At 55.9% G+C, this 24,101-nt stretch overlaps 1 protein-coding gene across 1 annotated transcript; it reads left to right on the top strand.

The window, feature by feature from the left end:
* On the top strand, positions 1-22,607 carry PLEKHO2 (pleckstrin homology domain containing O2). Its single transcript, XM_007165998.2, has 6 exons — positions 1-159; positions 6,124-6,273; positions 11,178-11,294; positions 15,565-15,669; positions 17,190-17,288; positions 19,626-22,607. Exons 1-6 carry the CDS (start codon positions 148-150, stop codon positions 20,640-20,642), a joined length of 1,500 nt encoding a protein of 499 aa, XP_007166060.2. The 5' UTR covers positions 1-147; the 3' UTR covers positions 20,643-22,607.
* Positions 22,608-24,101: the final 1,494 nt, after the last annotated feature.

Below are 24,101 nucleotides of genomic sequence, written 5' to 3'. Positions count from 1 at the left end.
CCCGAAGTTTCTTGGGCCCCCGGCAGCCAGCGGGACAGAACGCACGGAGCCGCCGCCCGGCCGGCGGTGGATGGAGGTAACGGAGACCGCGCGGCGCCGGGAGTGAGCGGCCGAGCGGTCGAGCGGCCGGACCTCAGCGGACTCGTCATGGAAGAGGAGGTGAGGGCCGGGCCAGTCGGGGGACCTGGGCTGGGGTCTTCGAGACCCTCGCGGCGGTTGGGGTCCCTGGCTCAGGCCCTTGTTCCAGCCAGCCCCTCTCCCGCGGGTCTCCAGGCAAAGCCTAGGCAAATGAGATGAGCAGGGCCGGGGGTAGGGATCGCAGACCCATCCTCCTTCATTATTTCTGTCTTCTCTCACCAACTATGGGCATGGTGGTTGTTATTGTTCCCATTGGATTGATGGGGAGACTGAGGCTCTGGTCAGTTTGATGACTTGCTGAAAGTGTCCTAGGTTGCTGGGCTCGAACCCTGTTTACCACTGACTCCCTGTGCCGTCCACGTCGGATTCTTAGGGCACACTGTGTGTGTGTGTGTGTGTGTGTGTGTGTGTGTGTGTGTTTTGTGGTGGGTCTGTGGGTTCTGGAGTCCCTGTCTCAAGGAATCTTGAGGCTGTGACCCTGTCTGGTGGCCGCAGGACTGGAAAAGTTGCGTTTTCTCCCCTGTTTAAGTCCCTGTGAGTCCCCTTTCCCCTGTGAGTCTACCTTCTCCCCTGCTTGGGTGTCAGGCCCTTGTAGGGGCTGATCCCTGCCCCTGCCTTCCCCACATCTCTGGAGGGCTGACTCCCTGGAGGAGCTGGGCAGCTGGACCAGCAATGCCCCTTGAGCCTCCCTCTTCCCCCTCAGGACCCTCTTGGTCTGGGGTGGGGTCAGGCACTCTGTGACCCCTGCCCTTCACTTGCAAACTCAGTTCTCTCAGTAGCCCCCTCATCCAGGCACACTGCCAGCACTTAATGTGTGACTGTGGAATGCATAAACTAGGGAGGGGCCTGCTGTGGCTAGAGGATTTTGCTTCTGGTCCCCCAAGGGGGTCTCAGCTTCTGCCCCTCCCAGACCGAGGGGAGGAGATGTGTCTTTGCCTGGATAAGTGGGGAGGAAAGATGAAACCTTCACTCTTGGGGCAACCTTGGCCAGCTGGGGACCAGGCTGCCTGTGTCCCCATCAGTGCTCCTCTCCCTGCTTCCTGGGACCACTGCCCAAGGGCAGCTGGGGTATCTGTCAGAGTTCCCTCCAGGCCAGGCCCTGCATTTCTGTGGGGTGGTAGATAAGTCACTTCCCCTCTAAGCCTGCATTTCCTCTTCTATGAAATATAGGGCCTGGTCTCCTCCCCGGGTCCTGATTGTAGCCCCTTCTCTCAGAATGGGTGGAAATAGGGGGCAAAGTCAGGCCACTATGATTGGCTGTGGTTTCTTGCTGACAGGGGTGGGGCTTCCCCACCCCTGCTGTGAGGGCTGGGCTGTCTGGCTGTGGCCCCTCTTCTTCTCCCAGGGGATTTGGGACAGGATTACTCCATCTCCTGATCTGCTCTGGCCCCCAATTAAGGGAAGTTCTCCTGGGGCCTCCTGGGCCAATGGCTTGTCTGGAGGTCAGCCCAACCCTGTACACTCTCTGGTCCTGAGTCTCTAACATTGCCACTTACTGACTCCCAGATGCCAAAAGCTCCCCGCACATCTGGGCTATCTAAGGTCTTGCCCACCACCTCCCCACACAGCCGGGGGCTCCCTGTTCCCTACCCCCGCTCCGTGACATCCCTCTTTTCCTCTCATTTCTTCTCCCCTTAACTTCCTCTTGTTTCTCCAGGCCTCAGTGCCCATCCTCCTTTCTCTAAAACACTTCTTAGATCTTAGTCATCTGCTCTGCCCCATGACCCCGGGCTGGCCTCATCACCTCACTCCCAAATGGCTGCTTTTAGTCCTCCCCCTGGCTTTGAACTTCCTCCCCATGCCCCAGGAACCCTGATGCCAAGCCCCCTCAGCCTCAGTGACCTCCTCCATGCAATGGGTTGGTAGTCCCCATCAGGCTGAGATTTGGTGCAGAAGTGTAGGTCTGAGCATGGGGCATCTAACCATTTGTGTTCTCAGGGCCTCAGTTTCCCCATCTATAAAATGAGGGAGGTGGGCAGTCCAGAAATGCGATGGTTTATGTGCAAAAGCTTTGAAAGCTTCAGTTATCAGTGTGAGGTATTGTTGCAGCTGGACTCAGGCTTTCCTATCTCCGCCCTGGGGTTCTGCCCCTCTTCCTCTCAGTCATGCCTTTCCCTGGCTTGGCCTCCAGTGGCACCAGGCTGCTCCTTTGCCCTAACACATCTAGAGAGAGGCAGGGCAGTGTCCTGTCCCAGCACTGGTTTTGTGACCTTAAGCTAATCTTCGACCCTTTCTGGCCTGCACTTTCTCATCCTGTAGTGAAGGGGTTGAGAGTATAGGGTCTTTGATACCCTCTGTGCCTTTCCTTCTTCTCTGAGCCAGGATGTGTGTCTCTTTCCCTCCTCACGGTCCTACCAAAACCCTTCCTTCTGCAAGGGCTTCCCAAACTAACCCCAAGTCCTTACCCTACCAGAGAGCCAAGACCGGGGTATCCATCTGGGTCAGTGCTAGAGCCCTCCCAGTGGGCTGGGATCCTCTCAAGCAGGGGATGCCTACCCAACCCCCAGACTGGGGATTTCCCTTATGCAGGGTCTGTGTTGCCCCCATCAGACTGGAAGTTCTCCAGGTCAGAGCCTGTGCTTCCTCTCTCTGATTGCCCCATCACAGGGCTCTGACATGGTAGGTTCTTAGCAGTTTGGTCAGGGCATCATGGGGTTTAGTCAAAGGGCAAAGGTCATTATCCTAAGCTCCCTGTGATGTGAGGTGCCAACAAGTTCTCTTCTGCTGGTCTCTGTCTCCCTGTCATGGCCTGTGTTGTGGCTTTCCACATGCTCCTTTCTGTGCACAGTGTTGGGCTGACTGACCTGGTATCTTTTTCCTCTTTTTTTTTTATTTTTATTGAATGACCCAGAGGCCCTCCCATCTCACGCAAAGCAGAGTCAGGCTGGTGCCCAGGGGTGTCTCAGGAGCTGCTCGCGGTGGGCGGGGGGGAGGGCCTGAGTGAGGATGGGTGGGAGAAGAGAGAGCGAAACAGGAAGAACAGTGGTCAGCTGGTCAGTAAGAGGAGAGGAGGCCGAGAAACTGGGCTGAGCAGGACAAAACCTCCCCTGTGAGCCCTGCCAAGGGGAGGGCCCGCTTATTAAAACTTACTGGGGCATCTCCGGCCCCCTGGTGGGAGAGTGTCTGAGGGGCACGGAGAGGGGCTGGTGAAGGATGGCAGGACTCTGACCTCCAGCCAGGCCTGTCTTCTGGTGGCTGTTGCTGTGGCTGATTCTGGCAAGGAGACCCTCCCCTGGGCTTTGGTTCATGCCACCTCCAGCCCCTCAGCTGTCACTCCCCCCATCCTCAAGTGCCTTCTCTCCTCAGTGCCATCCTGGTACTCCCATCCCTAAAGGCTCTGGACTGGCTTCCCTAGCTAATCCAGTCATGGTATTCACCGGGCACTTCTCCGCTACATGCCGGGAGGATGGTGGTCTGGGTACCAGGTTCTAGCCTGGCCCCCGGGAGCTTCCAGCTGGCAGGAAGTTTTCACGTCTCAGGCTGTGGGTGAGGCGAGTAGGGGAGGTCACAAGTGGAGGGGGATGTGAGATCCCAGGGGGTCGTGGGTGGGCCTCTGCAAACAGGAGGCGAGCTTGGAGCTCAGAGGTAGATCTGGGCAGCATGCTCCGCAGTCTTGTTTAAGAGACGCCTAGAGTCTGCAGGCCTAGGGGGTGGCCAGCTGCTGTAGTTGCTAATGGAGGGGTGTGACGTGGCAGATGTTGAGGTGGGGTTTCCCATTTCCCACTTCTACCCCTCCAGCCCTGGTGGGGGCCAGCATGGAGGGGTCTCTGTGTGGATGAGGCCCCAGCGGGTCACACAGCCCATGGGGCTGAACACAGGGTCTCTGGTGATGGGGGGGGCATTGGGTGCATGGTAGGATGCTAGAGCCTCCCCGTTCTTGTCAAAGGGCCCTGAAGTCCCCTCTTTCCCTGATCAGGGTGGCTCATAACTGGCCTGTCAGCAAGCCTCTCACTTCCTCATTTCTCCATCCAGGAAGACCATTTGGGACCATTCCACTTCTCCATTTCTCTTGCCATCTACAAGTTAGGGAGAGACCCTGAGGGGCACCTCATATTCCTGGAGCTCCTGGGAGCATTGAGGCCCAGCAGCTAAGCCCAGAAAGGCCTTGTCCTGAATTCTGAACCAGGCCCAGGGAAGGGGTTCCAGAGAGCCAGGGAGGATGGCAGTGACAACAGTAACAATAATGACAGCTGCCATTTACTAAGTTTAGGGTATCTTAGGCATTGCTTTGTATGTCGTATCTTTTTATTCAGCAACAAACATTTATTGAGCACCTATTATGTGCCAGACACTGTCTAAGCATTGGGGATACAGCAGTAATCAAAACAAAAACCCCTGCCCTCACGGAGTTATAATCCTTGCAACTTCTGTTAATATCATCATTTCACAGATGAAGAAACTGAGGCTTAGAGGGACCAAGTGACCTGCCTCTGGTCTGCGTGACTTGGGCTTCAAAGCTCAGACTCCTGACCACTGGAGTATGCAGTTCAGAGGGGGAGGGGGCCATAGTAAGAACCGGACTGGGGATTCCCTGCCATGATGGAGCGCAGGGAGGCCATGCCCTGTCCAGCCCCTGACAGCCCACCACACTTCTGTCTGGACTTGTCCTTCCAAAGGCAGCTGTGGCCACAGGGTATCCCTGGGGAGAGATATGCTCCCTTTAACTGGAGCCCCTTTTTTAAGCTTTATGTAAATTATAAAGCAGTCAGAATTAGTCAGTGCTGATTTCCTTCTAGCATTCTGTAGATTCTGACATGCTCTTAGCCCCCCTCTCCTCACTCTCCCCTTCACAATCACCACTGTGGGTACCAGTCATTGAAGCAAAGTGGTTAGCAAATTGGGTGTATTTTTATTTTCATTTCACAGATATTTCTTGAGCACCCATTATGTGTAAAGGAATGGTACTGGGTTCTGGGGACTAAATGTGAATTCGACCCCATCTGGTAGGCATATACCTGGCGCCCAGCTACTCAAGCAGGTAATCAAGAGGCACAAGATGTCAGTGACTGGCCTGGAGACTCCAGGGTGGCTGCCATGTCCTAGAGAAGGGTTTGAGTTTACCTCCTACACCTGCTTGTGGTCGAAGGCAGCGTCCTTGGAGCCCTCGCCAGACAAGGTGGCTACCCTAAAGTCCCGACCTGGGGCAGGGATGAGGGCAGTGGAACCTCCTGCTTTGGGGTAGGATGCAGGGGCTGCAGAGTGGGCTCTCTAGAAGGGCAGGGGTAGGGAGGAAGATTACCACTCTGCCTGCCTGCCTGCCTCCTCCCATCCTTCTGATCCTGCGTGAACGTCCTTTCCTCTGGGAGACCTTCCTGAGCCACCCTGACCTGAGCCAGGTCCCCCACTGTCCTCTCGCGCTCCCTCCTCTTCACTTCCCCTTCACGGATTCCTTCATAGCATTTCATGGTTGTTAATGTATTTATGTCTGGTGTTTATTTGTTCAGCTCCTCCTTCCCCGCATTGCCAGCCCTATGAGGGCAAAGATGCATTATTTTTACTCTTCCCTGCCTACTGCAGCATCCGTGACATTGTAGGTGCTCAGTACAGCGTGTGTTGATGAGGTTGAATGAATACGTGGGAGGCAGAATGGTGGAGGGGAGAACATGGGGTCAGAGAGACCCAGTTTGAATTCTGGTTTTGTCCTTCCAGGAGTGTGACTGTGGCGAGTCACCTCCCCTCTCGGAGCTTCAGTCTGCTGTGACATGTGGCTAATGATGCTACCACCTGGGAGGGTAGTCGCATGGGTTAAATGAGACAGTTTGGGTAAAACATAATACAGTGGTTCAGTATAAGGTGACTGCAGCTGTTATTGTTGTGGCTGCTGTTATTAACTGTTATTTCTGATATTGGATTGAGAATATCTGCCTCAGGGGTTGTGGGGAAGCTCAAATGGGGTGATATCAGTAGGTATCCAGCAGAGGGACACATCCCTGTGTGGCCTCAACGGCAGCAACCCTCACGGCATGTCCGGATGCTATGTTACAGGGCGTGAAGGAGGGGGGCCAGAAGCCTCGGGGAGCGCAGACAGCGGACAAGGCTGGCTGGATCAAGAAGAGCAGCGGGGGCTTCCTGGGCCTCTGGAAAGACCGCTACCTGCTCCTCTGCCAGGCCCAGCTGCTGGTCTACGAGAACGAGGTAAGGAACTGCCTGGTCCTGAGTTTGGGGGTGCCGGCTCAGGGAGCAAAGTGAGGGCAGCCCAGGCCAGAAGAGGATTCCAGAACCCGGACTGGAAGGCCTGCTTCGCTTTTGACCTGCTGTGCAAGCTTGGGCGATTGCCTGGTCTTCTCTGGGTCTGTGTGGTACAAGGACAATACCTCTAGGTGCGAGTGTAGGACTCCTGGATGAGGGGCTCTTTGAAGCATATGTACACAGGGATGTGTGTGTCTCCTCAGCTGTCCACCTACACTGCAGCTCCCTGTCCCGGGGTAGGTTCCACATCTGGGAAGTTTCCAGAAAACTGAAGCTTGCTCCACTCAGTAATGATAGTAGAAATAATACTTGTTGCTCATGCTTGTTTGGAGGTCTTACATACCTCTTGGACGATGCTCACGATAGTCCCTTAAGAGTGGTCATCATGGGGACCTCCCTGGTGGTCCAGTGGTTAAGACTCCGTGCTCCCAATGCAGGGGACCTGGGTTCAATCCCTGGTCAGGGAACTAGATCTCACATGCCGCAACTAAGAGCCCACATGCCGCAACTAAAGATCCTGCACACGGCAACGAAGATCCTGCATGCCTCAACTGAGATCTGGCACAGCCAAATAAATAAATAAATATTAAAAAAAAAAAAAAAGAGTGTCATCATGTCACATTCTACAGAGGAGCACCCTGAGGGCCAGGGTGCTCAAATCCTGTTCAACATCTCAGTGAATGAAGGTCAGGTCTAGAACCAAAGTCAGGGATCTCTCCATCCAGCTATGCCAGCAAGTAAACTCTAAAACTTACTCTTGGTGGAAGTCCTCTAAAATATGTTGGATATTGTCTGCCCTTCAACAGAAGGTGCTGGCCTAAACGGAGTCTTTCCTTGGTGGCTCAGAGTCACTGATGATCAATCAGGCTGCTCCGTACTGCCAGACTGTTCTTTTCAGCTTTGCATTCTCCTCTGACATCAAGCTGCCAGTTGCCGCTTCTGCCGTCCTTGTGCCTCTCACAGTCCTCATATCTTCCCACTTCAGACTTGTGCCCCTTTTCATTTCAGCAGGTTTGGAACTTGGACAACCCAGGATGTGGAAGTTGTGTGTTAAATAAGTGTCAATAAAGTTCTGGGTGAAGACCCGAGGCGAAAAGGTGGCCTTTACTTGGAGATGCTGTTTATGTGCTGGGGTTGAGGCTCTCAGAGGGCCTGTCCACTGCAGCTGGGCTATCACTGTATGACTCTGACACACGGAGTACACGGGGAAGAACTGGCCTGGGGGCAGAGGAAGGCGGATCCTGCCTGTTCCCCATCAGCCTCTGTCAGCATGCCTCAGGCTGTCTTGGCAAATTCATAGTTGTCGCAGACCAACAAAGATCTAGGTGTTCAAAGGAGCTGCCTTTGAGAAGCATCTCACCTTTCCTGACCGAGTCCCCAGGCTCATGGAGTTGGGGTGTCAGAGAAGCAGCCGGAGGAGGCCAAGGGGGTGAATGGTGCAGACAGCCCCCCAGATGTTCTCTACTGCTGCTGTCACCGAATTAGGATGTGCTGTGGCGGCAGCAGGGGGCTATTTTTATAAATAAAGGGGGCTGTCGCAGCTTCCTCCGGTCCCAGCTGCCATAAGAGTTGAGTGACAGGCCCCCCAGCTGTCAGCCCCTCGTCAGGCGCTACCAGACTTGTCCTGGGTCACCTCTCTACATCTGGCCCACGTCTGGGAAGCAGGAAGGATTTCATATCCCCTAAACACAAAAAGTCTAAATCATGCTTTAAAAAAAAAAAAATCACTATTAAAAACCTCAGGGCAGTTTTAAGAACTTAGCACTCGGGGGTGGGGGAGCTTGGTGCAGGAGAAGGAGTTGAGAAATGCTTACTAGCTCAATTCCTCTTTCTGATGTAAGGAACTAGGCGAGTGCGAATGACTCTTGGCTGTTTCTTTGCTGTCAGTGAGGCTGACATTCCAAAAATGCTGCCCCCGCCCTGTGTCTGCTGGTTTATCCGATTTCTCTGAGATGCAGAAGGGCCGGATGATTCAGCGTTTCAGGTTGAGAGGAGACCCAGGTCAGGCAGCCGTGGGGAGCCGGGTGGTGGAGATGGAGTGACTTTTGTTTCCAGACAGAGGAGGGTATGTTTGGGCCAGTAGCTGCCTAGTCGGGGGAGGCCTGTGCCCATGGGGTAGGTGAGCCTCTCTCTCTGGGATGGGGTCGGGGGGACATCCTTTCTGGAGTCTCACTCTGAGTCAGGCATTCAGTTCAGCAAACTTTTCCTCTTGAGGGCTGCCCCTTGTAGGGTGCTGTAGGGGGAACAGAAAGGAGAGCAGACACATGCAGCAGAGGGTAGAGAAAGATGGCTCAGCAGGGAGTTAGGACTATTCTTCCCCATGACAGGGTGTCCCTAGCACCTAGTAAGATGCCTGCAGAAGTGCCCTCTGATGGGGACCCTTAGAGGAGGGAGAGAGCACTGAGGCTTAGGCTCTTGCGGGTGAGCAGGGCAGCTTCCTGGAGCAGGTGGATTTTACCAGCGCTTGTGTTGCGTGCAGGAACCTGGAAGGGACTGGAGACTAAGGATTGGAAAGAGATGCGTGGAGGCAAAAATGGGAAAAGACACCTGTTTGAATCTAGATGGGAAAGATCAGGCCACCCTGGCCACCTGTTCCCCTTTCCCTGAAAGGCTGAAGAGAGAGTATAGGTCAGTGGTTACTCACCTTAGCTGTACAATCATCTGCTTTGAAAAATACTGATGTCTGAGCTCTATCCCCCAGGGATCCTGATGTAATTGGTCTGGGATGTTACCTGGGCACTGGGGTTTTTTAAAGCTACCAGGTGCCACCAAGGTTGAGAATCTCTGGTATAGAGCAGAGGTTTGCAAATTTTTGCATAAGGGCTTGTTAAAACTCAGATTGCCAGGCCCATTCCCCCAAGATTATGATTCAGTAGGGATGGGGCTTGAGAATTTGCATTTCTTTTTTTTTTTTTTCCAATTATCCAATTTTTTATTATTAGATTTAACAGACAGAAAATTATATTTCAATAAATTTAACCAGAACAAACGTAACATAGGGGTAAAAAAAAGATTACAAAAACTGTACCATTATTCACTGAACATGTGATTAATTTAAACTACATCTTGACGAAGACCTGTAGGAAATAATGTGCAAACCAGCGCTGGTCCCCAGATACACTTTGCATTAACTTTTTTTTTTTCACACACACACACTGTATTTTATTTTTACAAGAGATAAATAAACTGACGCCAAGCATTGTAAATGGATGACCACAACAAAAACAACAATGATTGCAATTACCAAACACGAAACACACTCATACTATGTCATAATATTGACATTCAGTCCAGTAATCCTCCACTGTAACAGCTCCTTTACTTTGCAGTGAAAATTGATTTGTATATTTTTTTCCTCTGAGTCCTTGTGGGATTTTTTTTTTTTTTTTTTTTATTCAAGAGAATTTGCATTTCTAACAAGTCCTCAGGTGATGCTGCGGCTGCTGGCCCAGGTACCACACCTGGAGGACCACTGGTGCAGAGCAGCCTGCTGCTAGGGCACTGTCCAGCTTCTGGCTCTGGCTGGAAGGAGTGTGGTATGCTACAAAGGGCTCTGGCTTGGGAGTCAGAGGATGGGTGTTTGCGTTTGGCCCTGCTCCTTATATTTGGGTCTGTGCCCAAGGGCAAATCTCTTCGCCTCCAGGTCTCATTCTCTTCCTCTATAAAATGAGACAAATACTGGGGCTCTAGGATTTCAGGGTGCTTGAGGGACTCAGGAGAATTGGGGATGCAAAAGTGCTCGCTAAGTGTCAGGGTTTCTTAGTATAAGCGAATTATCATGGAGGGAAATTGGGGCATTTCCTCTGCAAATAATCGAGTTACTGCCTCCCAGATATTCCGCCCCATACTGTGGAGCACTGAGGCGGTCCCTGGTTGGATGCTCTGCATGATGTCCCACAGCAAGAGTTTGCTTAACTTGCTTGCCAGTCTCCAGGGCCTGCATCGACTTCCCTCGAGTCTCCAGGGGGAGAGTGTGCCACACCCAGGAAGCTGTTCCAGCTGGGTGTCCCCTGGAAGTGGAACCAACTGACCACCATTGAGGGAGGAGGGTGTCCCAGACAGCTGGCTGGAGAGGCACCTGGTGGGTAGAGCCCACGAGGAGAAAACACTCAAGGGCCAGGGCTGGCAGGCAGAAAGGCAGCCCAGCCAGCGTCCAGGGGTGGCCGAGAAGAGGCTGGCCGCTGTCCTGGCCACCAGCCTTACTAGTGATGAGGCCTCACGGTGGCAGACTCAGGGGGTACTCTTGAAGGAACCCTTGCCTTCTCCATTGTGCAGGCCATGGAGAGTGGCCTCTCACCCCAAGCCAAGGGTCAGCAGAGGAAGATGCCAAGTGGGGAAGTCAACTCTGGATCACTGTGGTAAAGGCAGGTTGTGTAACCTCAGACAGCCTTATTCACGCTTCTCTCTGTGGCTCTGCCTGGAAGGCCTTTTTTCCCCTCATTTGTGACAACTTGCTCCTCCTTCCAGACCACCTCTTTCACAGGTCTCTGCCTGGCTTCTGGGCCTGCATGGACTCCCAGGCACACTTTCCTAAGCCTTTCTAGCTTCCGCGTTTCCTCCTTTGACCTTAGGCACCTTTGAGTCAGCCCCGCTACACACCTTCAGGCTGTGAGCCCCATTTCTCACATGGATGGTGAGCCTTGAGGGCATCCCTCCAACCAGCGTGGACTGAACACCATCTCCTTGCCAGGGTCTGAATGCTGCATCTTGGTGGTTGATTGGCAGCCCGAGGGCCCCCTCTGACCAAGCAGTGCCCTCACTGAGTGGGATCAGGGTCTGGGGCGGGGCCTGGGTGTTTGAGGGTCTAGGGCATCTAGCTCTCACCATGTCCCCTCTGTCTCCCTCCCCAGGATGAGCAGAAGTGTGTGGAGACAGTGGAGCTGGGCAGCTATGAGAAGTGCCAGGACCTTCGTGCCCTCCTCAAGCGGAAACACCGCTTTATCCTGCTGCGGTCCCCAGGGAACAAGGTAGGGCTAGGCCTGCTGCTGACTGACCTCCCTCCAGGCCAGGGTCTGCTGGGGAAGGTCACCCCCGGGAGGCTCTCTAAGACAGGCTGGGCCCCTGGATGCAAGTCTGCCGGTTCTCTGTTGAATGTGGCTGAGGCTCAGACCCAGGGGCTGCCACAGGTTGGACCTTTGGCTTGCTTTTATCTTGAAGTCGCCCCAGCCCCTGGTTGATAGGAGGCGCATTTAGAGCTCTGCTGAGAGCTCTGCTCCCCCGTCCCCTTCTAGACCCTGGGGCCTCCTTCCCAGGCTGTAGTTGGAAAGTAGCCTTTGGGAGGTGGGGCCCTTGGCCATCTCCTGTACCCAGGAGGCCCAGGACTGAGGCAAGAAAGCTGGGGATGAGGCCTTCACCCCACCAGGCCTCTGACACCCTGACGTAGTCAGGCGGCCACACCCTCTCCTCATCCCAGGCCTTCCTGGGTGGGCCACTTCTCCTACCTTTCATCCTAGGCTCAGTGCTCGGACCTGCAGCCCCCCAGCTTTCCTCCCTTCGCACTGTTCTTTCTTGGCTGAAGCTGGAGGAAATCTCTTGCCTGAGAGGTTCTTGCCCTGGGACATGCTGTGTGTGTGGATGAAGTTCGCTGTTTGCACCCCACACCTCTGGCAGGGAGTCCGGCTGGGTGTTAACATGTGGTGGAGTTTCACAGATGTCAGGAGGGAGATCAGATTGGAGGCTGGCATTTACAGCGCCTCTCGCCAGCTCAGGCCAATCTGCAGCTGGGCCGTGCCTTGCCCCGACCTCTACATGTCACGTGGAGCCTCGCAGAGCGGGGCTGAGTCACAGAGGCTGGGGGTTGGAGAGTGGGCCTCGTCTGGGCTTGCACGAAGCCATTCTGTCTCTTTCATGGGTTTAAGGGCCAGGAACCCAATCCTCTGTGGTCCCTGGAGCTCTGCGCCCTGGAGGAGACCATGATGCTTTACTCACTAACCCTCTGTCCCACTTGGCGGTGGGTGGGGGCAAGGGAGCCACCGTGGAGCTCTGACCCTGGGGGTGGCGGTGTGCCAGGGTAGGGGCAGGTTTCATTGACCTCTGATGCTTAGGGCTCTGTGAGGAAGGGGAGAGCCACATTTTGGTCTTTCAGGCCCTGGAGCCCCGACCCTGTCCTGGAGATCCACTTCCTCTCTCAGTGGCGCTGTATTTGTGTGTGTGTGTATTTGGGAGAGGTGTAGAGTGCGCTATATGTGAAGGTCTGCCTGTGTGCCTGATGGGCGTGTGTGCACGTCTTTACGTGCCGCTGAGTGTTCGCCTGGCCCAGGGGCTGCCTGGGTCTTTGTGTGTCCCTTAGTGAGCTTATGTGGATGTGAGGTGGAGGGGGCCTTGCTCCTCTGTCCTCTGCCAGCACGGTTCTGTGGGCCACCTCCTTTCGCGGCTCTGAGAATCATCGGTGGGCCAGGTGGGTCGGGCCCCACTGGGGGGGGGGGCATCACCTTCCGAGAGGCCTGTTTGTGCAGCTGCATTGTCAACGGCTTCGGCCAGCACCCTCCCTTTCATCCCTGAATCGTGCCAAGAGTTCAGGTCAGCTCTGGGTGACCCTGGGAGCAGGGCGAGGGTCGGGGAGATGGGGCCGTGGGGTGATTGGTGGGGGCTGCTGGGCAGCGGGAGCGCAGCCCACCCTGGTTCTGGCTCAAGGGCCCCTGACCCTCAGCACCCAGGAGCTCAGAGAGTGGGCGCTCTCCAAAGGCCAGATGGTAGACGGCCCCGCCCCCCCACCCCCCACCCCCCAGCCCCCAGCATCCTCTCTCCTTTCCTATCGCCCTGGGTGTTCCCCTCCTCAGGGAGGCTGCAGGCTGGCCGGGAGGTCACATGACCCTGGCTGTCTGGTCCTGAGGCCTCCTTTTTTTCCCTCTAATCAAATAAACAAAGACTCCAGTGTCTTGCGTGCCCCTCTCCCTCCTGCCTCCCTGTCCCCACACCCCTGCCATGAGGTCACAGGCAGAGGCTGCCAGGAAGCAGGGTGGCCTCTGCTGGGCCTTGCTGCCCCGCTGGTTTCAGCCAGCTTGGCCCTTTCCTCTTTCCTGCCTCCTCTCTCCCCCTCCTGCTTCTTTCCTCTCTGCCATTTTGTCCTCCCCCCTTTTCCAGCCATGTGTGGGCCTTCTCTGTGTCCAATCCCGTTAGCTTCTAAACTCCTAGCGGGGCCTGTGCTAGGAAGGGCTTGAGGAGGGACGTGTGCAGCCTTCAGGACACAGGGGTGGGGCAAGAGGAGCAACTTCTTGGTCCTCTATTTGTCCCTATTCGGACCACCCTTGTGGGATGCCTGGCTCATTCAGCAGGATTTCAGGGTTCCTTAGGGTGAGGCTGGGTCCCATTTAACCTCGTATTCCCTCTCCTAGGGGAGCCCCTGGGCCAACACCCTCCCCCCAGCCTGCCTAGGTGGGCTGTCAGTGGGAAAGGGTCACAGTTTGGGTTGAGTCCAGTGGTTGTGTTTTTGTCCCATTGAGGCCCTGAATAGTAAAGAGACCTGTGCAGGTCTCATTGCAGGTTGGTGCGACTAGACCCTGTGATCTTGACTCTCAGACCAGTGCTCTTTCTCTTGCTGCATCTGTTGCTGAGTTCAAGTGTATGCCTCTCAAGCTCTCTGGGATGCTAAGTCCTGCACCAGGCAAGGACCCCACCAACTCAGGGCCTTGTGAGCAGGAGAAGTGTAGCTGGGCTCATGGGCTGCCCTGGGCCACCTTACTCGCAGCCCCCATTCAGGGTTGGGTGGGCCCTTTCAGAGCCCAGATGCAGCACTGTCCCTTCCTGAGCCCCTACTGGCCCTGATGGCTGGGCTGAGGCAGTTGCCAAGGTGCCCTGGGGTTTTCGACTTAGCTGCCGATCTGCTGCCAGGATCAAATTTGCCCTGGTCATGCAAATGAGCATTTGGCTGTGCCTGGCGTGGGGAGGTGGGTGGGACCAGGGCCCTGTGTGAGGAGAAGGCAGAGGCAGCCAGGAGGAAGTTATATAACAAGGATGCTGAGGGGGCCAGGCGGGCTGCATGTTACATAACTGGGAGAGCAGCAGGAGGGAAGGCGCTATCTTAACACCCGGGCAGGGATGGGCAGCTGGTGACCCGCCCGACAAAGAACTAGGGCCACTTGAGGTCAGAGTGGGCAGCGGGAACCTTGGGCCAGTTCATTCATTGATTAGCTATTCATTCAGTAACTATTTACTGAGTACCTACTATGTGCCGGGCTGTGGCTTTAGTCATGTTTAATTCCCTCAGCATTGCTTTGTGGTAGGTGGTGTCATCCCTTTTTCCAGATGAGGAAACTAGGACTGTTTTGTCCAGAAGGAGAGAAATGGTGATAATTCCTATTACTGAGCACCCCCTCTGTGCCCACTTCCACGTTTAACACTTTGCTACATCACTGATCTTCATAGCTCCCTGAGGCTCCGAGTCAGCCAGCTGTGAGTGCTGGTCTGTGCAGCTCAGAGGCCCTACTGCTGTGTCCACCATAGGGGCGGCTCCTTGGTTTCTGTGGCCTCACTCCTTCCACTGTTTCCTGTCTGACCGTGGGGCCTGGCAGGAAGGGGCCTCTCTGAGCTGCTTTCTGATTCTAATGTAGGAGTTCGGAGCTCCTGCCTGAGGTGGGAAGGAACCCATGGGGTGGCGTGGGATGAGGTTGGGTGTGAGGTCAAGTCATGGTATTACTTTAGGCCACCTTGGCCAAGTCCCATCCCATCTGATGAGCCTCTTTTTCCTCATCTATTTGATGAGGGGGCTGGAGTTGACCCCCTAATGGCCTTTCTCTCTTGCAGTCTGTGATTCAAGGCCAGAAAGGAGACCCTGGGACTTTTTCACTTGTCCAGGACTGGTTGTGGGGCCCACTGGGCAGCTGCGGGTGGCCCTGGTTCCAGTGGGCCTTCACCAGTGGACACCCCTCATGCCTGTCACCTCTGTCATTGTACTCAGTCTGGTGGAAGTAGACTGGGACTACTCCTACTTTACAGAGAAAACTCAGAGGTCAGGCAGCTGGTCTGGGGGAGTCACATGGAGTGAGACCAGATCTGGGCAAGGCTGATTCGAATCCAAATCTCTGGCAGCTGTATACATGGAGAGGGCCCCTTCTCTGCTGGATCTGCCCCTCCCTTGCTCTGAAGCCCCAGTGTCAGACCTGATGTGGGGGTCATTGTGGTTTGCTCCTGACCAGCTGTGCAGGGGCAGACTTCAGTCCAGAGTGGGAAGCTTCCTCAAGACCCCAAATGTGAACCCTTTTAAACATCTACTATCCACCCCACGCATGCCCCTTGCAGGTCAGCGACATCAAGTTCCAGGCACCCAACGGGGAGGAGAAGGAATCCTGGATCAAAGCCCTCAATGAAGGGATCAACCGAGGCAAGAACAAGGCTTTCGACGAGGTGCGATGAGGTCCTGTGGACGGCTCTGGGTCTCCTTTCCCACCATGTGTGTGATCTCAGAGTGGACCCTGCCCCACCCCACCCTGACAACCCCTTGATTATGTCACTGCTACAAACACTGGGGCATCTGTGGTTGTTACCTCGTTTAATCCTCACAACACCCCTCAAAGTAGGTGGTTGTGTTCCCATGTTACAGATGAGGACACTGAGGTGTAAGGAAGTTAAGTAACATGTTTTAAATTAAAACGTGGGTAAATGGTGGGGTAGAACTTAACTGGGTGCAGCCATGCATCCTTTCCAACCCAGCCCCAGCCCGAAACAGCAGGAAACAGCAGAGAGGTCTGTGGGTGAGCTGAGAGCCTGACAGCTCACTCTTCAGTTGGGCGGTGAGGTCCAAGCTTGGCTGGCTCTAACCCTGGGCCTCCTTATCTGCCTGCAGTGGCCACCCAGCCCCCTGTGCTGTAGTGGTGACGGCAGCAGGGCCATGATCAGGCTTTGGGCAGGCAGGGTGTCCCAGGGGGCCAGATCTCCTAGGGAGGGTTTATCTTTGACATCATGGATTCATAGCTGTTTGGGCAAAAATGGGCTTGGGGGCCACCTAGAGTGACCCCTTGGATTGCAGAAGACTGAGACCCAAGGGGAGCGAATTTTCCCACACAAGTTCCCTCTTAACACCCAGGTTCCCTGCCTCGCAGCCATGGCTCCTGGATCACGTCTCACGTGACTGTGCCATGCTCAGCCCTTCACTTGCTTGGGAAAGTGTCCCCATTTCCGGGGAGAGAGTGTTGGAGGCCACAGGAGCATGGGCTGGGTCTCGGCCCACAGCCTTGGCAGAGCAGGACCAGCTCCTCCACTGCAAAGACCCTCAGGTGGGCCTGAGCCTCCCCTGTGGGCAGAAGAGTCTTAGCCCACCCCCCCCACCACAGGGACAGGCTGCTCCGGGATTCAGAGTCTGGATTTCCCATGTGACTCTTCCTGTGGCTTCCCGGCTACTCCTCACCCTCATTCCTTATCCTTAGAGAGGAGATGCTGCCCCCCAGACTCCCTGACCCCTGGGGGTAGAGGCCCTGCTCTTTCTTGAGCTATCCCCAGGGGTCCTGGGAGAGTGACTGGGGCCAGGGAAGGTCTTTTCTGGAAGCCAGGTACTAGGGGATCATGGGCTGTCTTCTCCCCGCTCCCCCCCAGCTAAGCACAAAAGCAGCCTCAGGGCTGCTTACATATTGCAGTGGACTGAGGGGTGAGGGGTGAGGGCTGATAGCCCACATTTGGGCAGGAAGACTGAGGCAAAGCAAGCAGCTGCAGAGGAGGGAGAGCCTCAGACTGCAGAGAGACGACGCAGGCTGTGTAGAGGCAGGGAGAAAAGCAGGGAGATGCCTCAAAGAGAGGGACAGCTGGGGCACTTGACCCTGTCAAGCAAGGATGCAGGTGCAGACCCCGCCTCTGAGTCTCAGGTTAACGCCCGGGCATTTCCTCCTCCTCAAGGCCTGCTGGGGCCTGACGTGGTTCCCTGTCCTTCCCAGGTAAAGGTGGACAAGAGCTGTGCCCTGGAGCATGTGACACGGGGCCGCGTACGTGGGGGTCAGCGGCGCCGGCCCCCTACAAGGGTCCACCTGAAGGAGGTAAGGCCTTGGCGCCAGCTTGGGAAGGTTGGGAGTCAGATGAGCCTGGGACCACGGCTCCTTAGGTGGCAGCGGGCTTGGGCCACCTTTTTCCTGAGCACTCTTGGTATCGGGCTGCCTGAGTGGCATGCACGGTGTCGATGTGGAGGCGCGTGTGCTGTATGTGCTCAGGGCGTGGGTGCGCCTGCTTCCCGTGTTGAGCCCACGGGCCTTAACCCAAGCTGGTGCTGGAGGGAAACTGAGAGCCTGAGGCTAGTCCCCGCCTCTCAGAGCTCAGCTTCCAGCTGGAGAAGAGACCTGTCCACGGCCTGCTCCAAGCAGCGCTGTCTAATTTTGGTACAGAGGGCGGCTCAGGGAGGCTGAGCAGGAGGGACCACAGAGGACCCGCAGACACCTGAGCTGGCCCTTGAAGCATGGGAACGGCTTCAGCGGGCAGACTTGGAGTGAGGGAGGTCCTGGGTGGAGGGAATGGTGCGAGCTTGAGGCCCAGGGCAGGGGAGTTTGAGGTGTGCCTGGTCCCTTTGACTGGGAGACGTGTCTGGGAAGGCGGGGTCGGGGGGAGGAAATTGTGGAGGCCTTGAAAGCAGGAGTCGGGGGCAGGATGGATGGGAGGGTGCGTTCCAGAGGTCAGTTGGAGGCCCTGGGTAGGATGGGTCAGGTTGATGGAGGGAAAGGCAGGGGCCCAGGAAATAGAGGCAGGGGTGGGGCCTCTAGGCTCCAGGAGGGGGTGAAAAGGGAGGGGCTGGTGGGAGAGACACTGGGAAGCAACAGCCACCTGGGCTTGTGATTGAATTCAGAACTCGGTGAGGCGGACTGGACAAAGAGGGAGGGTTGTCAGGAGTGCCCCCAAGCCTGGAGACCCAGTGAAGGGAGGCCCTGGACACAGGGAATGTGGGAGAAGTTATGGGCAAGGGGGAGGGGGAAGGGAGGAGCCCTTCGTCAGACCAGTGTTACTGATGGGTGTAGATAGTTGGGGGAGAGATCTTGGAGGCCAGGAAAGAACCTCAGCAAATGCTGCCTTTGGGGAATGGGGGGCAGTAGGGAGCAAAGGAAGAGGAAGCCAGAGAGTGACGCGTCCAGAGAGGGCACAGGACTGGGGGTCATCAGCCGGGTTGGCAGCCACAAGTCACGACTGAGGAAAAGGCAGATGGTGACGTTTACAGCACATTTTCTCAGAGAAGGAGTCAGCTTAGGGCGGTCATGGGGTGCAGAGCTGGGGGTGCTGGAGAGAAGGAGATAGACCATGGTGGGGAAAGAGGGAGACAGAAAGGGGCCAAGGTCATTGGAGGGTTTGCTGGTGAGATGAGATAGCCTGTTCATGTCTGTCAGCTGAGGGAGAAAAGCTTGCAGAGGGAGTGACTGAAGTAGCCAGAGAGGAAAGGCATGTCTGAGGGAGGAGGCCTAGGAGGTGTGGGGCAGGCCAGCCTTGGAGAGGGGAACCCTCTGAGAAGAATTCAGGGAGGGACTCGTGTCCAGTGACTGAGAGCATGTGTAGGCCAGGTCACCCTGTGTGTGTAAAAGGGAGTGAGGGACCTTGAGGGACCTTGGGAAGGGCCTCCTGCCCAGCCCCGCTCCAGGCTCTCTGAGGCTCCCTGGGAGTTGTCCCCATGACTGTGGGGCTGCTGGGTGTCCCTGTGGGCCCCTGGGGCCAGGTGGGGACAGCTGCCTGCTGGGTGCAGCTGTTCTCCTCTGGCACTCAGCTGTGGTCTGGGGCTGCCCGTGTCTGGGGCCACATGTGACAGCACGAGGAGAGTGGGCACCGGCTGCTGAGCAGCTGGGCAGGCGAAGGCTGGAGAGCTCTGGCCCGGAGGGCTGGCAGACCTGACAGAGGTCTGCAGGGCGAGTGAGCTCAGGATGATGCAGGAGACCCATCTGTGAGTTCTGGTCCTGTCGCCGGCTGACTGTGGGGACCCTGTGTGGGTGGTTGCAGAGAAGGGACCCTCCCAAGGCCTACAGCCAGGTAGGGGCCCGAAAACAGGGCTGGAACTATGTCCCCTGCCACCCAGGCCAGCACAATTGCCATTCAAAAGAGCGGCCTATCACACAGGCTGGAAGAAGCCAGGCTGGGGCGCTGAGAGGACACCCTAGCTCTGGCTTCCTGGCCTGTGATTTCAAAACCAGGAACTCTGTGTAAGTGAGAGAGAGGAGAGGATTCATCAGAGAGTCACTTTAGCTTCTAATCAGGTGGCTTTGGAAACCAGAGCAGAGCGCCTGGAGAGTAGGGGGCCAGGGGCCTGGGCAGCCTGGATGGGAGGGCTTGAATACCTTGTAGGTGGGCACACCTGACCCAGTGGCTGGTCATCCAAGTTGATGCCCATATCCTGCCCCTCCACCCAGGTAGCCAGTGCAGCATCCGATGGGCTTTCGCGCCTGGACCTTGATGTTCCTGACAGCGGGCTGCCAGTGTTTGCCCCCAGCAATGACGTCAGTGCAGCCCAGCCCCGGGAGACACCCCGGCCGCCCATGCCTCCTACCAAGCCTTCCGCAGCGCCTGAGACGACCAGTCTTGGTGACGGAGTGGAGACCCCTGTAGGGGAGAGAGCTTCCACCCCTGTCCCAGCAAGCTCTGAGGCCCACCCTGAAAGCCGAGAAGACTCAGAGACTCCAGTGGGGGAGGACAGGGGCTCTGAGCAGCCCCCCAACAGGGTCCTTCCTGACAAACTGAAGGTGAGCTGGGAGAGCCCCAGCCCTGAGGAGCCCCCTGACCCTGAGAGTACAGAACCGCCCCAGGTGCCCGATTCTGGGACTTCCAAGGCCGTGCCTAGGGAGGGTGGGAAGCCCCCTACACCCCCACCCAAGATCTTATCGGAGAAACTGAGAGCCTCCATGAGTGGCATGCAGGCTTCTGGGCCAGCCCAGAGTCCTGGGGCCTCTGAGACCTCTGCCCAAGGCCCAGCACAGGTCTCGGTGAATGGTATGGATGACAGCCCTGAGCCCATCAAGCCATCCCAGGACACAGGCACCCCAGGAACTCCCCCAAAGGATGCAACAACGTCCACAGCCCTGCCCCGCTGGGACCTGCAGCCTCAGTTCCATCCCCGCTGCTCCTCCCTGGGGGACCTGCTCGGGGAAGGCCCCCGACGTCCACGGCAGCCTGGGGAACAGCTGTATCGGGCCCAGCTGGAGGTGAAGGTGGCCTCGGAACAGACGGAGAAACTGTTGAACAAGGTGCTGGGCAGTGAGCCGGCTGCTGGGAATGCCGAGGCGTTGCTCAGCCAGGCTGTGGAGCAGCTGAGGCAGGCCACCCAGGTCCTGCAGGAGATCAGAGATCTGGGCGAGCTGAGTCAGGAAGCACCTGGGCTCCGGGAGAAGCGGAAGGAGCTGGTGACCCTCTACAGGAGAAGTGCACCCTAGGGCCTGCCGGGCCAGAGCATGGTCCCTCCTGGCCGGCTCAGTCCATCGGAGCCCAGCCCTGCCGAGAAATGTGCTTCTTTCCAGGCTGTAGAAGGGCCATCAGGCATGTCAGGGTTTGGCCAGGACCTGCAGAGACTCCTGGGATCCTTCTCGCCCTGCCTTGGCCAGAGGTGCCAGGTGCCACCCAGGGCTGCTGTCTGGCCGGGCCTCCGGCTCTGGGCTTGGGCTGGGAGCACACATGCGGTACCTCTGTGCTGGCGTGATCGTTCCGAACAGCCCCAGGGCCCTGGCACAGCGCTCGGGTTTTTGAGGGCGGCGTCATCTCTGCTTTGCGCCCTCAATAGTTTACATTCCTGACTTCTGAATAGAGCACAGCTGAGCCCCCCTGCTGCCTCCGTGTCCAGATGTTCCCAGGCAGAGGCAGCTTCAAGCCATAAGCAACCCTCCCCACCCCCCTATTCCTAGTAGCTGCAGGGGCCTTGGGTCTAGACTAGAGGTTTGTCCTTCAGCTGAGTGAGACCTGGAACCCAGCTAGGGCCTCTGAAGGCAGGTGGGAGGCATCTGTGTGAGAAAGCCATTAGCTGTGGGCCCCCTCCCTGGGCCTGTTTCCTATTCTGCAGGCCTTCCCCTCTGGTGAACCATGATTGGAGGACTCCAGGGTGGAGGAGGAACTCGAAGGGTCTCTAGTCTAGTCCCTGCCCCTGGACCCGCTTGTGTCCAGCCTTGCACATTCCTGTACAGGTGAACCCGATGTCGACATCAGAACATCCTGTATGTAATTCATTATAAATCAACCTTCAGAAGAGAAGCTGCCCCAACTTCTGTGCCTCCCAGATGGGATTTATAGCTGGGTCTCTGTGGTTGCTTCTCAACCCAAACAGGTCCAATATCCCAGTTATTTCTTCGAATGCCGATGGGAGTGTGTTGGGACCTGAACCCACTTCCCTCTCCCCTTTCCCCTCACCCCTCTGGCTCAGGCTAGAGGGACTGCTCCTCCTGAACTTCCTTGTGGAAGGAGCATTAGCTCCTTCCCTTTCCTGGTCCGTGCCTGCACCCTGGGCCTCTCCCGAGCCCCTTCCCGCCATCGTCTCTGGCTCCAGGAGCACATCCAGTCTCCATCCTGCTGCAGCGGCCGGACTGAGGGCAGTCTATAGGTGCAGAGGCCCTGAGGGCCACAGCCACTCTCCCTGGGGCCTGTGGGAGTAGGCGCAGCTTCTGACAGGCCTGCTCAGGGGTTTCTGCAAGTGCACTTTTGTTTACTGAAAGAGAAGGAGGGTCACAGCTGCGTGCCTGGCCTTCCTGCCCACTGCCTCACCCCCAGCCACCAGTCATGCCCTCTGAGGCCCACCGGCACAGGTCACTGTCTTCTTTACTTCTCCTTGGTTCTTGAGGGCAGTGTCCAGGGATCGGGAGGGGCACGTGTCCACTCTGCGGCCTGTACTGGGCAGGGATGGAGGCAAGCAGCAAGGTCATGGCTCGTGAGCCTGCCTTGGCCTCCCTAAGCCACACTCCTTGAACAGACTAGGCTCCCACGCCACAGTCTGCCTGTCTCTCCATCTGTCTCCAGTATGAGAGCAAGAATGTCGCCAGGGGCCCACAGTCACGTGGCCCCCTGCAGTCTTCCTTTGGGGAACAGCCTTGCTCCACCAGCAGCCTGGGCCGGCTGGAGCATTAGCCAAGTCGCCTCCTTCCTGGGACTAGAGCCTCAGTTTCCTCCTCTGGTAAGTGACCAGGCTGAGCAAGTAGCTCTGGGGTCACCTTAGTGGCCTAATGCCATTGGTTTCTGTGGGGTTCCTGTGCCTTGGCAGCCTGGACCCGAGGGGGAAGCCAACTTCCAGGGGAGGGGAGAGGATCGGGAATTCACAGGGGCTGCCTGGCCTGCCTCCTTGAGGAGGGTGGCATTCCATGCCTTCTGCTTATGAAGCGCCTTTCTTGAAGTTTGGCAATAAATCCCTTTTCGTGGAACTTCGCTGCCACAAGCCTGTTTGTTGGCGTGGGGACCAGCTCCAGGGCCTCATGGAAGCGGAGGGTAGGTGGTGGTTGACCAGGGCATCACCTTTCCTCCAAGCTCTCTTCGAGGGCCCACTTCTCATAGGCCAGGCTGGGGGCCTCGCCCTCCCTCAGTGCTCCACCTTCGCTAAACTTGGCCAGGCGCTCCAGTCTCACCCCCTGCCCCCAACACGTTTCTACAGCCCGGAGGCTAAGTGTCATAGGGAACAATGCTTTTCAGTTTTTAAAAACTTCATTTGGAAATAATTTCAAACAGAGAAAAGTTGCGAGAGTAAGTATAGGACAGAGAACACGCATATACTCTACTCAGATTGACCTGTTGGCTTGTCTTTCGAGTGCCTTCTCTCTGTAATATACACACAATTTTTTTTTTCTGAGTCTTTGGAGAGTTAGTTGTCATGGCCCCTTTCCCCTAAATACTTCAGTGTGTATATCCTAAAAATAAGCATATTCTCTCATTAATCGTAGTGCAGGTATCAACTTCAGTAAACTTAACACCGATAGAATACTTGCTGTTCATATTCTGATTTTGTCGTTAGACCCAATAATATCCTTTAATCACATGTTGCCTCCAGTGTAGGGTTGAATATTACATACATGTCTCTTCAAGACTCCTTTAATCTGAAATGTTTCCACAGCCTTTATCTTTCATGATTTGGGTATTTTTGAAGAATACAGTCCTCCCCAGCTTTTTAATAGAATATTGTTCATTTGGGGTTGGTCTGCGGTTACTTCATAATTAGATCAAGGTTATAGAGTCTCAGCCAGAGAACTGCATAGGCGATACTACGTCCTTCTCAGGCAATCACATCTGGAAACACAACCTCCATCCGACTTTTACTGGTGATGTTTATTTTGATCAGCCAGTCAAAGTGTCTGATTTTTCTGTTGTATGGTTACATATTTTTCTCATGTAACTAACAAGCAATCTGGGAGACTTTTTATTAAAGACCATGCACAAATATGCCGCACCTCATCAAAATTTCCCCTTAGATCTAATCTCCATTGATGATGCTTGCCTGAACAGGTGTTTCCTATGATGGTTCAAAATGATTCCAGCTGTCATTTTAACCTCAGAGCCTGGTCCTGGTTGGGGTGATCCTGGGCCCCGCCTTATGCCTGTGGCACCCCTAATACATCTCAGCAGGACCCCAGGGCTTTGCTGAGTGCTCTTTGGAAGCCCCTGGGCCAGTAGACAGAGCTCCAAGTCAAGCTACCAAGTCAAGTCAAGCTGCTGGGAAGGTGTCAAGTCCCACCCAGGGACTTCAGTGAATCTCAGCCTCTCAGGGCCTCAGTTTCCTCACCCATAAAAGGGGGATTGCAGTGCCACCCGCTCCCCACGTGGGAAAGCACCACAGTGCTCCCCAAAGGCCGGCTCCCTTCCTTATCTGTGAGGGCTGCTGGAAAGGCCTGGTGGTCAACACAACAGGAAGCACCTGACCCGGGCTT

This window comes from Balaenoptera acutorostrata, chromosome 3, assembly GCF_949987535.1.
Source record: "Balaenoptera acutorostrata chromosome 3, mBalAcu1.1, whole genome shotgun sequence".
Taxonomy (NCBI): domain Eukaryota; kingdom Metazoa; phylum Chordata; class Mammalia; order Artiodactyla; family Balaenopteridae; genus Balaenoptera; species Balaenoptera acutorostrata.
Note: the sequence above shows the minus strand (reverse complement) of the source record. Positions and strands in the feature narration are given on the sequence as shown.

Bases quoted from the DNA above. Each gene is read 5' to 3' on its own strand.
- PLEKHO2 (XM_007165998.2), top strand. The intron at 15,670-17,189 runs GTGCGATGAGGT...TGTCCTTCCCAG, and splicing joins AGAACAAGGCTTTCGACGAG to GTAAAGGTGGACAAGAGCTG. The intron at 17,289-19,625 runs GTAAGGCCTTGG...CCCTCCACCCAG, and splicing joins CAAGGGTCCACCTGAAGGAG to GTAGCCAGTGCAGCATCCGA.